Below are 16,700 nucleotides of genomic sequence, written 5' to 3' on the forward strand. Positions count from 1 at the left end.
GGACAGACAGGACAGATAGAGGACAGATAGGACAGACAAAGGACAGATAGGACAGACAGAGGACAGACAGGACATACGGAGGACAGACAGGACATACAGAGGACAGACAGGACATACAGAGGACAGACAGGACATACAGAGGACAAACAGGACATACAGAGGACAGACAGGACATACAGAGGACAGACAGGACATACAGAGGACAGACAGGACATACAGAGGAAAGACAGGACATACAGAGGACAGATAGGACAGACAGACATGAACTAAATTTCATAATTCTACTTAGCTGGGAGAAGTTTCATTCACAAAAATAAAGTGTAAATTCTGTATTTTAAATGGAAATCATGGCTAATTTTAAGTTTGTTAACCCTATCACGATGGGGGAGGGGGGGATGTTATCCACCCCCTGCTGGTGGTTTATTCTGAATAAGTTAAAAATGGCTCACATTAGAACTCTAAAACTTATTCACTTTTCAACATCATAGTTGTGAACAAATTTTGCTAATTATTTTTTTTGATGCATAGGGTAGGGAGGAGATTGGAGAATGGTTAAACCGCAGGTCGGTGTTTAAAAACATCAGAAAGCAGACTTATATATTTGAAAAATGGATATAATAACATGTGCCACATGTTAATATTTGTCAAAAATAAAAATAATTATTTTTTAACACTTCTCGACATACTTTTTGAACTTTTGAAAAATCCTCCCTTACATTAAAGTTAGGGGTCTAATTCTTTTTAATGCGCAGCCTTGAAAAGTTGAACTATTGACATGTATCACACTCCCGTATCTCAGCTCTAAGGGCAAAATCATGGGAGGGGTGAAAAACACCCTCCCAACCATCAATGTTAGACAAAAATAGCCCAATCGAGGTAAGGTTAAAAAATGAAAAAATCGTAGGTTAAAGGAACTGTTGCGTATTCACAACGGATTCCTAAAGGTACTGGTTACTCTTTTTTTTCTTCTAGAAAAGTGAATTGCAGAATTTTTTATTTTAGGAAAACAAACATTTTATTAGAATTTAAAACTTTTTTTGATAAAAGACGACAAAACTTTCTAATTGTTGTTTAAATAAATCATTGTGATTCCGCCACTCTGTAAATAAAAGTGCTGTGCAACTTACAATTATAAAACTTATAAAATAAAATTATAAAACTTATAAAAGACTAAAGAACTTTTTAAAGAACAAAATAAGTAAATACATTCATCTCAAGGAACAATTCGTCTGAATCTATTCATTTTAGATCTGTAGCTTGAAGAACAAATCATGGGTTTAAAAAAAAAACAATTTCAAAATATATATTTATACATATAAAGTTGTAATCTCTGTTTGAGTGTTTGTTTGTTTGTCTGATCATAAATCAGAAACCTCGGGACCGATTTGTCTCAAATTTTGATTGGGGAACTCGGGAGACCCACGGGAATGTTCTTAGCTTGGTTTTGAGAATCTAAGTTGAATGGGTCGAGTGACCTTCAACGGGAAAAATAGCTAAACTATGTTTTACAACAAGGGGCGGGTAAACGGTGGGATCTACTATGACTTTCCTGCACTGTGATTTAAAGTTCTCACGATCTCAAGAGAAAAGTACTTTTTAAACACCAAAGCTAGCAACAAGTGCTTGTTAGTGCTAAAATGTACATGTTAAAGGCTACAGATAAGCAAATGTGAGATAGAGCGGCTTTGAGACACTTCAAAGTCGACCCTGTCTTAAAAATTGATGAGACTTTTTATAAGCAGGCTGAATCTATGTGCCTGAGCCACGCTGGGTTCTCACAAACTAGTATAATATATATTTACTGAACCGTATCCTATGCATACAAAATTACTATTTCTTTCAAGTCAGGAAATGTACTGCATTATATATTTATAATATATTTTGACTAATAAAAAATTGCTGGGAAAACGTTGTTTTCTAAAATTTTATTAAAATTCATGAAAAGTTTAACGAGATATACCGATAAAGATAAACCGATCAACGCGTTTTTGAAATCAATTACAGTTTTAAATCTATAACATTTTATATCTTTAAAAGTTTTAAATCTATAACATTTTATATCTTTAAAAGTTTTAAATCTATAACAGTTTTAAAGCTTTAACAGTTTTAAATCTATAAAAGTTTAAAATCTATAACAGTTTTAAATCTATAACATTTTATATCTTTAAAAGTTTGAAATCTATAACAGTTTTAAAGCTTTGACAGTTTGAAATCTATATCAGTTTTAAATCTATAACAGTTTTAAAATTTTAACAGTTTTAAATCTATAAAAGTTTTAAATCTATGACAGTTTTAAATCTATAACAGTTTTAAATCTATAACAGTTTTAAATCTATAACAGTTTTAAATCTATAACAGTTTTAAATCTATAACAGTTTTAAATCTATAACAGTTTTAAATCTATAACAGTTTTAAATCTATAACAGTTTTAAATCTATAACAGTTTTAAATCTATGACAGTTTTAAGACATTATTTGACAACATTTACTGCAGATTTCCCACTTTAAATTTTTTCATATTTTTAAATTATTTTTTATCGCATATTATATTTTTATTAAGTTTTAAAAATATTGTCGACTCCCCTATATATACATATATACCGACCTTGTCTCTCAACCTGCAACATGTATTTTACACTTTTCTTTGTTTAATATATTAGTGTAATATATTTTCAAAATTGTGAGCTTTCCTTTTTGCTTTCCACCTGAAAATCTTTGCTATAGGTAGCAAGATACATTGTCTTGCTTCAGTGTTAATTCCCCTAGAACAAAACAACTACACCTTAGATCTAGAGGTCTCAACCGTAATTCCGTAGCGTGGAATTGCTCTGAATTCCGTGCATTGCGTGGAATTGCTCAGAATTCCGTAAATTGCGTGGAATTGCTCTAAATTCCGTAAATTGTGTGGAATTGCTCTGAATTCCGTACATTGCGTGAAATTGCTCTGAATTCCGTTGCATTGCGTGGAATTGCTCTGAATTCCGTACATTGAGTGGACTAGCTCTGAATTCCGCGCAAGTAAAATTCACTTGCGTTGGAAATCCAACTTTTATAATTATTATGTAGTTTATGGAGAAATCTATGTTTGTCTGTTTGTTTGTTTGTTTGTTCAATCAAAAATCATGAACCGATTTGCCTCAAATTATTGGGTAAATAGGTAAAACCCCAATGATGTTCTTCACTGTAATCTTGTCATTCTACATTTGTTGCCTAAAACATGCTAGGTCGACTTTACACTGGATAGCCTGACTGGACGGTACGACTGAGTGTATATGCTCTACAGTGTACGTGTTGTACCGGCACGGATCGTGCAAGTTTTAGTATGGGGTGCTTTAGCTTGGCTTGAAAGTTTTAAATAGAGTGGCTTGACTTTAATTGAGAAACTTTAGTTTTCATGCAAAGCTGGGTTCTCAAAATGGTGTAGAATAAATTATGACATACTATTAAAAATTCAATAATTTTCGTGAGATATGGCTCAAAAATGAAGACTTTTTCTACAGCGGTAAATTTTAAATTTCTTTGAGTTCAAATTCTTTTGTATTCAATGTATGTTTGCTTGAATAACTTTCAATGAAACTTTTGAATTTTTCAGAAGTTGAAAAAAAACAATCTTTGAAGGTTAAGACAACCAGACAATGTACGATCTTGAGAAAAGAGAAAAACTTAATGAAATTGTTGAACTTATGAAGAAAAATGATTGGCAAGCAGTTCTTGATATTTTCCAGGTTAGTATAACTGGTTGATATTATTTGATGTTGTTACGTACAAAGCAAATAGTTTTACAAGTACCTTATCAAATCACTTCTTAAGTTAAATGGGTCTGTTTACAGTGCAAACTATTTAAAGGCATAACTTGAGTCTAAAAGTCGTCTTCCTATTTCAGAGTATTATGGTTCTTACTGTATCCTTTCTCTCCCCCCCCCTTCCTTTAGTGTTCCTATTTCTTCTTTAAAATTATAAATATTCTAAACTTAAAATGAAAAACTTTTTAAGTTATGAAATAACGTTTAGGAAGACGAGGACTACAGGGAACCCCTTCTAGTCTGGATTCGACCTTCAATTAGGAAAAAAAACATTTTTTTTAATTAGAAAAATATTTAAAGGAAAAAGATTGTAACCTTTCCATGGTGTTTGAATGTATATATTAGCTGTTGTGTTGATTCAACTCTTCATGATGCAACTCTTCATGATGCAACTCTTCATGATGTCCATGGGATGTTTTGAGATTTATGTGGCTAAGACAAGGAAGAAAATTGACAGAATTATCTCCTATAGAAAAATACCCAGATATATAGAATTCAAAAGGTTAGAAGAAAAATGTTTTCTTTAGTCTTGTAAACTTCTTGGAACAGGTAATTTAAATAAATGAAATGGTTTTGTATTTAAATCGGAGGGGACGGGAGGATGGGGGAAATGTTATGCTCTTTAAGTTCTTTTTTCAAATGTGCAAATTCACTTCCCTTAGATATAAAACCAAGACGAAATGAAGACGATTGGTTCAATCTTTTTGGCTTACATCTTTTGACAGGGTTGAATTTTGGCAAAATGTTTTGAAATGCAACCATTTTGGAACAAAAACAGAAAACCTTAAATTTTCAAATCAATGCCTGTCCCTAGGAGTTAAGTAGGCTAGGGTTGAAGAAAATATCAAGTATTGGTTGTGGTTGTGGTGCACTGGAATGGATAATACAGGTAAATTTTTGCTCCATTTGAGAATATGAGGTTACTTAAAAAAATACGTCCCTTTCTTGATGATCCTTAACGACCTTTTAAAGAGAAAATAACTTTTTTGTTCGGAAAACCCTATGTCGGTATACCGATTCAGGTTACTTGTTTCGATAAAAAACATTTAGGACTACATTCATTACTTTATCTTTCTGTAAAAAATTTAAACTAATTTTAAGGAAACTTAGATTCAATAGCGAAAATAAAAAACTACAGTTTTTTGAAAAAACGATAGGTATCAGTTTATAAAAAACGATATTTTTTTCGTTTTTGGAAAGTTCGAGTAGTTCGTTTAAAAAAAATAGGTCTTTTTCCAAAAACTAAACCATCATTTTTAGAAAATAGAGAAGTTTTTGAAAACGATTAACAACCGTAAAGCCCTATCTGATTAGTATACTACAATCCAGCGGAAATTTCTGACGTCGCAGAAGACAATTCTTTTATCTGACAATGATCGAGATCAATGCTTAATCCTCTCTTTTTCCTAATCTCAAGACTAATTTAGTCTTTAGATTAATTTCTAGAGATAAGAGATCCACTCTGTAACTTTTGAAAAAAAAAGGTTTTTCATTTTTGCGCATGTCTGGTGTCATATTAATTGTGATAATATATGTTTTTTTTAATATGTTCATATTCACATGATTAAATTTATATTTGTTTAAATCAAGGATGTAATGCAAGGAAAGTTATTTCTGAAGTGTATGCATCTTTTGTACTGCAGTGTACTGTCTCTGGGCGGTAATGTAAACACAAGACGGATGTTACAGCCTGACATGGGATCCATCTTTCACATAAAAACATCAATGAAATATTCTGGTCATAGGAAACTATTATGTGAATTATCAAAATTATCAAAATTTAATGCTTTAAACCTCCTCGGATACTAAACGAACACTGATGCATCTATTCTTGCTTACAAATTCTGCCCAAAGAGAACTGGTTTCAATATAATGTCTCCGCAAGATGAACAGTGAAAACGGGCAAGTTTGCTCTGTTTTTATACTGCAATTTTCTTGTTTTACTAAGTACAACTGTATGCAGTCAAAACATAAATAAACAAAATGTGAACATAGCAGACGAAACATAGAGTAATAAAACGAAGAGATGAAGCTTAGCTCAGATGTACACAACCGACCTCCCTATTAATTAATTAATAGAGCGGTCGGTTGTATACATCACGATATGTTTACGTATCTAACACTGTACACTTGTCTATAGAGTGATCGTATTTCTAAGGGGGATTTTATGGAATTGACCAATTTTTAGATTTTCTTTCTTTATTTAAATTAATATTAAGTTTTATCTAATTATCAATATTAATATTCTAATATCTACATAAAACCACTCCTTAGATTTACGATCACTCTATATACAAGTGTACATCTGAGCTAAGCTTCACCTCTTCGTTTTATTACTCTATGAGACAAAACTCTTACAGATTTCAGCTTTCTCAGTAGGTATCACCATACTAAATCAAAGAATTATCTAAAAAGACGATATCGAACTCGTCACTGAATTCCCATGTTTATTGGGACACCCTGTTCATCATTCATTGACCAAGGGTAAAATATATATAGAGTAAAGTGAACCTTAATATTTAAACTTCATAGACAAACAAAAAGGTAAAAATGAGGAAGTACAACAAATCTATATTTACTGGGTGAAATCGGTTCTAGCGTTTTTACAGACTAAACTTTTCGGACCTTCAGTCTAGACCAAGGTTATAATGCAAGGAAAGTTATTTCAGAGATGTACGCATCTTATGTACTGCAGTGTACTGTCTCTGTGATGTAATGTAAACACAAGACGGATGTCGAAGCCTGCCATGGAATCCATCTTTCACATAAAAAATCAATGAAATATATTCTGGTCATACGAAACTTTTATGTAAATTATCAAAATTATCAAAATGTAATGCTTTTAACCTCCTCGGATACTAAACGAACACTGATGCATCTATTCTTGTTTACAAATTCCGTCCAGAGAGAACTGGTTTCAATATGTTCGCAGATTATACGCAACTGCGCTTAACTTTCCTTGCATTATAACCTTGGTCTGGACCAGGTGTACTCTGGTTTTCCGGCACTCAATTATCAAATATAAAATAAGATTCCTAATTGCTAGAGTGGAAAAGGAAAACAAGATTATGGTGATACTAAAATATGTACATACTTGCACAGAAAATACTTTTACTTGTATCATACTAAATAATTTATTAAGTTAAATGGACCATTTAACCCAATAAAGGCTGGGGGCCTGAATCTATGTANGCGTTTGTAAATAGCCTTAGAGAATAGGTATAGGGTTGAAATGCATATTCATAGCCCAATTTTTCAGAGCCAGCTCATAGAAATATCAAAGTGTGACACATGTTTCTCCCTACATTATTCAAGGGCTTTTCGAAAATATAGTTTTTAGATCTGTAGCTTTAGTCACAAAACAGTTATGGGCTATTTTAGATTTTTTTTCACATAACGGACTTTTTTTCCGCCCTGTAACCTACCTTATAAATTTTAAGAAATATATTTTTTAACAAAAAATCCTTTAAATTACTATTCATTAACAGTCACAAAATTTCCCATTGATAGTGTAAAAAATGAGAGTGCTAGGATAAAAAAAAATACAGGGGGGGGCGCAAACCCCCCCCCCCCCCCAGCCTGTTTAGTGTTAAAGTCAGTACTTGAGTCTAAAGGTCGTCTTCCTATTCCAGAACTGTCAGGTTCTAAATGTATAAATATTTGTTTAACTGTATACAGGAAGCCTCTGATTTGGAGGTTTATGGATTTGAGGTGAATAAAGGTTGGTGGGAGGGCCCTCATTCTACTCCTCATTATATACCCTTAGGTAAACCCCCTCATTATATAACCTTAGATAAACTCCCTCATTATCTACCCTTAGGTAAACCTCCTCATTATATACCCTTAGGTAAACCTCCTCATTATATACCCTTAGGTAAACCTCCTCATTATATAACCTTAGATAAATCCCCCTCATTATAAACTCTTAGGTAAATCCCCTCATTATATAAATCCCTTAGGTAAACCCCCTTATTTTATAACCTTAGGTAAATCCTCCTCATGATATACCCTTAAGGTAAATCCCCTTCATTGTATAACCTTAGGTAAATCATTATATAACATAACCTTAGATAAACCTTCTCTTTATATACCCTTGGGTAAATCCCCCTCATTATTTACCCTTAGGTAAATTCCCCTCATTATATACCTTTAGGTAAATTCCCCTCAATATATACCCTTAGGTAAACCCCTTCATTTTATACCCTAGTTAAACCCCCTCATTTTATACCCTTAGTTAAACCTCCTCATTATATACCCTTAGTTAAACCCCCTCATTATATACCCTTAGTTAAACCCCTCATGTTATACCCTTAGTCCCCCTCATTATATACCCTTAGTTAAACCCCCTCATTTTATACCCTTAGTTAAACCCTTCATTTTATACTCTTAGTTAAACTCCTCATTTTATACCCTTACTCCCCCTCATTATATACCCTTAGATAAACCCCCTCATTATATACCCTTAGGTAAACACCCTCATTATATACCGTTAGGTAAACCTCCTCATTTTATATATGTAGTATATACCCTCAGGTAAATCATTTCTCCGTAATTTATGAAGACTTTTTAAATATCGTCTTTCTATTCCACAGTTTTATGAGTCCCACTTCCGCTATTATGTTCTGCTATCTCTCTTATATAAAATATTCTAGAATATGTGACGGAAAAGGGTCAGCTCACTAGAATATCGGATGATTCCGCTATTATGTTCTGCTATTTCAATAATATGGAATACTTTCATCAATATCTGGACAATTACACAGGTGTATTATTATTATTATTATCATTATTATTATTATTATTATTATTATGATTATTATTATTATTATTATTATTATTATTATTATTATTATTATTATTATTATTATTATATATATACAAAAATTACACAGGAACACAAAATCTAAATACGCAAAGGATGAGACTGTAAAGACGACCTCAAACTCTAAAAATTTGACGATTAAGTTAAGCCTTGTGCCTATAGATTCAATCTTTTAATGGCTTATATATAATAATTTGACAAAGAAAGAAACAGGTTTACAGTTTCAGGGCATCGTGAGAATAAGGAAACAGACAGTATAGATTCTGTACAGTCGTCTCGAGAAGTAAAGACAGTATAGATTCTGTACAGTCGTCTCGAGGAGTTTCATCCTTTGTGGGTATCCCTGTACCTTAAAAAAGGGTCTGAGAGACGTTTGAATCTCAAAATATTATTTTACAATATCAGAGATGAATTAAGAAATCTTTAAACTTAATATTTGTGGTAAAAATATTTAAAAGTATTTAAAAATATTAGTGAGCCTTCACTTTCAAGTCAATTTTATCATTTGAAATTTACATTTTACATCTTTTAAAACTTTTAAAATTTAAAAAAAAATTGTTTTGTATTATTACTTAATATCTTAAAAGATAATTATCAATATTGAAAGAAAAGCTTGATAACCCAGCTTTTGGGAACTTTTAACACAAGCTAAAACATTCCCGTTGTTCTACCCATTTCCCAAATTTAAATTTGACGCAAATCGGTCCAGAGGTTCCTGAGTTATGATCGAACACAAAAAGAAAAAAACAGAGAGAGAAAAAAGATTACTAAGATATAAAGAATAAAGATATAATCCAATATCGTCCTATTTTCTGAAACGTTTCTAAAAATTTTGATTTAAAGGGACTGTAAGCGTATGTTTAAGTGACTCTTCATCTAAAGATGGCAAACCCCAATTCACAACGGTATCCTTGGATCTGATCATTGATGTAGAAGATATCATCGTTATTCTAGCTGTAAAAGTGTTTAATTCCGAAAAATCTTAAACGAGAAATCTCCGAAATGTCCCCAGACATTTGGCGGATTTCCGAAATTCCTACTTTATCAGAAAAAGTTTTTAAGGTCAATTTATAGTGAATTTGACATTGACATCTGTGCATGGAGGATCACTTGAAATTACGCGTACAGTCCCTTTAATAGAACATTACGCTTACATTACAGTCCCTTTAATAGAACATTATGCTTACATTACAGTCCCTTTAATAGAACACTACGCTTACATTACAGTCCCTTTAATAGAACCGAAACCCTAAAGAACTGTAAAAGACACTTCAAAGGTTTCCAAGAGAAAAACAAAAGAAATGATCAAAAGTTTAATCACAAGAATTTTTTACAGAAGAGTTTATAAATAATAGATAAATAGATAGATTGTAAATTGACAAAATCAAGAAAAATATAAGTTTTATGAATACACCTGTTTCTAATTAAAAATTGAAGAAAAAAAGAAAGAAAAAATCTAACTTTTTCATGCAACATAAACTTTAATTTTCGATTACTTTGTCTTTGGAACTTGTCGTGAACCTTTCATGTTTCAAACTAAGTTTTTTAGATCAAATAATTTAAAGTTAAAAAAAGTTTAGACCTCCGACCACTAGACTGCAAAGATATAGAGATTCGAAAATGTGAATTTCTTGTGATGGTTCAATTCCTTGAAAAGGTACTGGAAAACTATAATTTTCTAATCCTTATAGATTTGCAACCTGTTGTTGTAAACTTTTCATATTTCAAACTTTTACTCATTGATCAAGCAGAATTAAAAAGTTTGAAAATTAGTTTGTCAGATTTGCAAAAATATAAGTATCGGATTTTGAGAGAATGAGAAGAGTAATCAGTCGCTGTAAACAACTTTTAAAAACATTTTTAAAAACCAATTATTTAAATAAAAACATAAAAGTAATAATCTCTATTTGTCTATGCCCATCATAACATAGGAACTCCATGACCAATTTGCCTCAAATTTTTATTTGGTGGAACTCGAGAGAACCGCTGGAATGTTCTTAGCTTGGTTTTAAGAATCTAACAGGAGTGGGTCGACTTTTATAGGGAAAAATTGTTAAAATCGTAATTTAAGACCATGTGCGGGTAAACGGCGGGAGTAACTTTGAGTAACCTGGGCAACGCTGGGTTCCCAAGCTAGTTTAAAGTAAAAAAAATTATGAATTGTGTTTAGGTCCTTGTGTTATATTAATAGGACCTATAGATGGACTCAGGTAAATATATTAATAGGACCTATACATGGACTCAGGTAAATATATTAATAGGACCTATAGATGGACTCAGGTAAATATATTAATAGGACCTATACATGGACTCAGGTAAATATATTAACAGGACCTATACATGGACTCAGGTAAATATATTAATAGGACCTATAGATGGACTCAGGTAAATATATTAATAGGACCTATAGATGGACTCAGGTAAAACCATTTTCTAATTTTCCGAGGCATTTTTCCGTTAAAAATCCCCCATTTCTCCCAGTTCACAGTGGGCCAGAATTTGCGAAAAATGCCTAAACTATTTATAGCTAAAATACATACATGTTTTTGTAGGGGTTTCGGAGCCAAGGAAATCTTTTTCAAAATTATTTTCTTTAGAAGTGGTCATAACTCATGACCATCCAGGTGGTCATTGAATGGTGGTCATTGGACAATGCCATGGACCTTGGATATTTTAAAATATAAAAGATATGTTAGACCAAAAAATCTAAGTTTAAAATATCGAAGGTTTACACTATTACGAAGATTTAGAAAAATTTTAGTTCGCTGCAACAACTAAGTTCTTTTAACACAACCTTTATAAAACTTTTTATTTCGAATGAGACATAAGAAATTGGCTATATTGAGTATTGAGTATTTGTCACAAACTCTTATTTTCTAATTTATATATCTTTGCAACTAATGTATGTGGACCTTAGATATTTCAAACTATAAAATTAATTAGACCAAAAAATCAACGTTTGAAATATCAATGGTTTGCACCATCAGGTTTTAAAGATATAGAGAACACAACCTTTCTGATATTTTTCATTTAGTCTTTAATATTTTTCTTTCACAACTCATGTATTACACTTAAACACTTAAACAACTTTTGGTTCAAAGAGCCAGAATGTTTACTTTTAATAGATCCTATGACGTCTTAAGAATCTTAAATGAACGCTGCATTTCTCTTTAATAAGCATTCAAAATAAAGACATTTTGTCGGAAGCTATTTGGGTGTGGATAAGGAAGCGCTATAGGGGATAGGGTTTTCAACCTGAAAGTATACTTTACTTGCACGCAATTCCGCGCAATACCGCTCAATTCCGCACAATTCCGCACAATTTTGCGCAATTTTGCGCAATACCGCGTAACGGAATTCAGATTGGAAACCCTACTTTCGGAAAAATTTGACCTATCAATCATAATTTGACCTAGCAATCATAATTTGACCTAGCAATCATAATTTGACCTAGCAATCATAATTTGACCTAGCAATCATAATTTGACCTAGCAATCATAATTTGTCCTAGCATTCATAATTTGAAATGGCAATCATAATTTGAAATGTCAATCATAATTTGACCTAGCAATCATAAATTGTTCACTCTTTACTCTTTTGCACTTTTTTGTTGGCAATGACATATATGTTTTATATGAAAAGGGTAAGAGTAATTAATTAAAGAACAAAATACATTTAAGTTCAAATAGATGAAACTAAATGCATCTCACCCTGTTTAGTCCAGGGTGCTACGTCAATAGCTATTTTTAAAAGTCTATTTGAACAAATATTTGAGTGACTATTTGAATAACTATTTGAATAACTATTTGAATAACTATTGGAATAACTATTTGAATAGCTATTGGAATAACTATTTGAATAGCTATTTAAATAACTATTTGAAAAATTACTTGAATAACTGTTTGAGTAACTATTTATACATCTATTTGAATAACTAGTTGAACAACTATTTGAATAACTATTTGAATAAATATTTAAATAACTATTGGAATAACTATTGGAATAATTATTTGAATAACTATTTGAAGAACTATTGGAATAACTATTTGAATAACTATTTCAATTACTATTTGAATAACTATTTGAATAACTATTTGAATATTTATTTGAAAATCTATCTGAAGATTGCGAAGTTATTCTTCAAATATGTGTTCAATTTTGACTAATTTCTTCACTATCTCTGCAATGAAAATCCGCTTGTCATTGTAAAAGAGAAATTACGAATGAAAAATATTAATTTTTAGTTTTTAAACTAGAATATCTCATTTATCCTTGATTAAACAAACAAAGGTTTCAAGATATTATAGTGAATCAGACATGCCAAGTGCTCCACGAGGAGTTATGATTATGAATATTTAAGATTTCATATTATCAATTTTGTTTCAGACATTGTGAACCTGAACCTGGGTATTTAGAACAGTTTAAAACGGAATGGATTTTACAGGTAACATTTTATATAATATACAGTGGGACATGCTGGATTTTACAGGTAACATTTTACATAATATACAGTGGGACATGCATGATTTTACAGGTAACATTTTATATAATATACAGTGGGACATGCAGAATTTTACAGGTATCATTTTACATAATATACAGTGGGACATGCAGGATTTTACAGGTAACATTTTACACAATATACAGTGGGACATGCAGGATTTTACAGGTAACATTTTACATAATATACAGTGGGACATGCAGAATTTTACAGGTTACATTTACATAATATACAGTGGGACATGCAGTACAGGTAACATTTTACATAATATACAGTGGGACATGCAGAAATTTTCAGATTACATTTTACATAATATACAGTGGGACATGCAGAATTTTACAGGTATCATTTTACATAATATACAGTGGGACATGCAGGATTTTTCAGGTTACATTTTACATAATATACAGTGGGACATGCAGGATTTTTCAGGTTACAAGTTTCATAATATATAGTGGGACATGCAGGATTTTACAGATTATATTTTACATATTATACAGTGGGACATGCAGGATTTTACAGATTATATTTTACATAATATGCAGTGGGACATGCAGGAGTTTACAGGTTAAGTTTTACATAATATACAGTGGGACATGCAGGATTTTACAGGTTACAAGTTTCATAATATACAGTGGGACATGCAGGATTTTACAGGTTATATTTTACATAAGATACAGTGGGACATGCAGGATTTAACAGATTATATTTTACATAATATAGTTGAAATATTGAAATATTCAATTCCTTTTTGATATCAAAGAATATTTTCAAAAATATTCCATAATATTAAATACATACATTCATTTAAATAAGAATAGTCTGCGCTAAAACTCTCAGACTAAACTGGTTTAATCTGATTTTGAAATTGAATTACGCTTTTAAATTTTGGTTCAATATTATAAAATTAGAAATAATATTGATCTAATGGATTCTTTAAAAATATTAGCATAGGGATTATTGAATTTATACATTTTAAACATTTTCCATAATATAAATCGAATTTTGCGTAATTCCTTTTTTAGATTTTTAATGCGTTTTTCTTTGTGGAAAAAAAATCTCGACATTTCCGGAAAAGTTTGCCTGAACTCCGTTTATTCAAAATTTATCTGTTTAAGAAAATATTTCATTACTTCTTTATTTTTGCTTCAAATTCAAATAAAAGATTTAAAATATCAGATTACACTAGTCCCCTGAAAACTGACTGAAAACTGGTTCCCTGAGACCCCACCTATATCCTGCTGCCCAGGGGACTTATATCCTGCAGCCCAGGGGACTTATATCCTGCAGCCTAGGGGACCTATATCCTGCAGCCCAGGGGACCTTTATCATGCAGCCCAGGGGACCTATATCCTGCAGCCCAAAGGACTTATATCCTGCAGCCCAGGGGACCTATATACTGCAGCCCAGGGGACCTATATCCTGCAGCCCAGGGGACTTATATCCTGCAGCCCAGGCGACTTATATCCTGCAGCCCAGGTGACCTATTGATTGCAGCCCAGGGGACCCATATCCTGCAGCCCAGGGGACCTATATCCTGAAGCCCAGGGGACTTATATACTGCAGCCCAGGGAACCTATATCCTGCAGCCCAGGGGACTTATATCCTGCAGCCCATGGGACTTATTTCCTGCAGCCCAGGTGACCTATATCCTGCAGCCAAGGGGACCTATATCCTGCAGCCCAGGGGACTTAAATCCTGCAGCCCAGGGGACTTATATCCTGCAGCCCAGGGGACTTATATCCTGCAGCCCAGGGGACTTATATCCTGCGGCCCAGGGGATTTTATTTAATATTATTTATTTTTGTTTAGGCTGATTACTTTATAGACGGAGGAGACCGAGCAGCCATTTATCAAAGATTATGATAAAATTATAAGATTATGAAATTAGTTTTTGTTTTGTTTGTGTTTTAATAAACGACTGATATTTATGTATTTAACGTATTTATCAAATAAAAACCTGAGCTTTTACATTTTCCTAGTCCTAGTTCTAAAAATATATATTTACAACGTTACTCCTTTAAAGCTTTGTGTGCTGTGATCAAGTAGGTATAAATTAGATAGCTATGCTTTTTGTTTTCATATGCGGGTTCTCTGCAAAATTGTCCTATGCAATTATTATATATATTACCAACAACAAGCTATATTTTATAGATTACTAACAGAAGTGCTCAGTTTTGTCGAATTTTGAAAACACTTGGGAAAAAAGTTTTAATTTTAAAGAAAAAAAAATGTATTTTATGAAGCCTTTTATACAACCATGGGGCACATGGGATTAACTTTTTCAGTTAAAATAGCTTTATTATATTTACATTAAAAGACTTTTGTGTTCTTGTTTTTAATAAAAAAACTGATATTTACATATTGTATTTGATTAGCATAAAGGAAAATGTTATGTCCGATTTACACAAGACTAAACCTAACATTTGTCTGATCATTGACGAGGGAGATATCCGTATTTTTCCGCTAAAAGTTCTTTGCAAAAGAATCTTTGCCTCAAACTCTAATTTAGTAATCCTTCTATCTTTGCATCCCGATGTCGTAGACTTTGGATATTTTAAACTATTAATTTTGTTGGATCCTTTGAAATAGTTGTACACTGGCAGGTTGCAAATATATAGTTGTTAGCAAATTTAGATTTGTTTCAAAGGCTCAATTCCTTTACAAGAAAACTGTAATGCTCAATAGATAATTCGAACAAAAATTGTCTGTTTCTTCGGGAAATAGACAGAATAGTAATCTTATCTTTTATCTATTTAGATCAAGGTGGTTTAGGGAGGTTGCTTTACTCTCGATGAGCTCCAATGTTCGGGAAATGTCGTCTTCTATTCAAAGGACTATGAAATCCGCAAATTATTCCTTCAATGATGGACGTCATTTACGGATTTCACTGACATCACTGATTATAAGAAGACATTTTCTTTACATTGGAGCGCATTGAGAGTAAGCGACCTTTCTAAGCAATCTTGATTTAGATACAGATAGATCCATAATAAGAAGTTTTTAAGATAATATGGTAAACATGAAAATACCTGATTTTCAACGTTGTCCCTTAAAAGCTTTGTCTGATCAAGGAGGTATAAATCAGATATGTATGCTTTTTACTTAAACTGTTTATTGTCATTTGCGGGTTCTCAGCAAAATTGCCCTATGTATTTTTTGCTTTAAAAAAGCAATGAAGAAATTATCAGAAATAATCAGTTTTCGAGTAAAGAAAACGACGATATCTTCTACACGTTTGACCAGAGCTAGGAACTTTTGAACGGTGGATATCGGGATTAATGCTTGATCCACTCTTTCTCTTAATCTTGAGATTAAAAAATGCCTTTTCCCCACTTGTTATTAATCTCCATATTAATTAACCGATCGGGATTAAGGATATTCCATTCCAAATTTACAGCTCAGAGCTGGGAACTCTATTATGAGATACCTTTAATCCCGACTGGTTAATCCGAATATCCAATGGGGACACTTTTAATTTCTTGCTCAATCAACTCTTTTTTGGATTTAGTTTAGAAAAATCGAAAACCGGGTTTTCAAAATTTTCAAAATTCGTTTCTGTAGTAATCTTGAAT

The 16,700-nt window shown here is 32.0% G+C and overlaps 1 protein-coding gene across 6 annotated transcripts; it reads left to right on the plus strand.

Moving 5' to 3' along the window:
• The first annotated feature begins 3,595 nt into the window (after window positions 1–3,595).
• LOC111709445 (uncharacterized) lies at window positions 3,596–15,060 on the plus strand. Of its 6 annotated transcripts, none has more exons than XM_023483105.1 (9): window positions 3,596–3,724; window positions 4,011–4,063; window positions 4,330–4,351; window positions 4,617–4,691; window positions 7,481–7,568; window positions 8,455–8,565; window positions 10,795–10,834; window positions 13,011–13,068; window positions 14,938–15,060. In XM_023483105.1, exons 1-9 carry the CDS (start codon window positions 3,635–3,637, stop codon window positions 14,989–14,991), a joined length of 591 nt encoding a protein of 196 aa, XP_023338873.1. In that variant the 5' UTR covers window positions 3,596–3,634; the 3' UTR covers window positions 14,992–15,060. The 6 variants fall into 6 exon arrangements, with proteins under 6 accessions (XP_023338873.1, XP_023338874.1, XP_023338870.1 ...); XM_023483106.1 differs by having other exon boundaries at window positions 10,816–10,834; XM_023483102.1 differs by lacking the exon at window positions 14,938–15,060 and adding an exon at window positions 14,375–14,894.
• Window positions 15,061–16,700: the final 1,640 nt, after the last annotated feature.

The sequence above is a fragment of the Eurytemora carolleeae genome, unplaced genomic scaffold (genome assembly GCF_000591075.1).
Source record: "Eurytemora carolleeae unplaced genomic scaffold, Eaff_2.0 scaffold969, whole genome shotgun sequence".
Lineage (NCBI taxonomy): Eukaryota > Metazoa > Arthropoda > Copepoda > Calanoida > Temoridae > Eurytemora > Eurytemora carolleeae.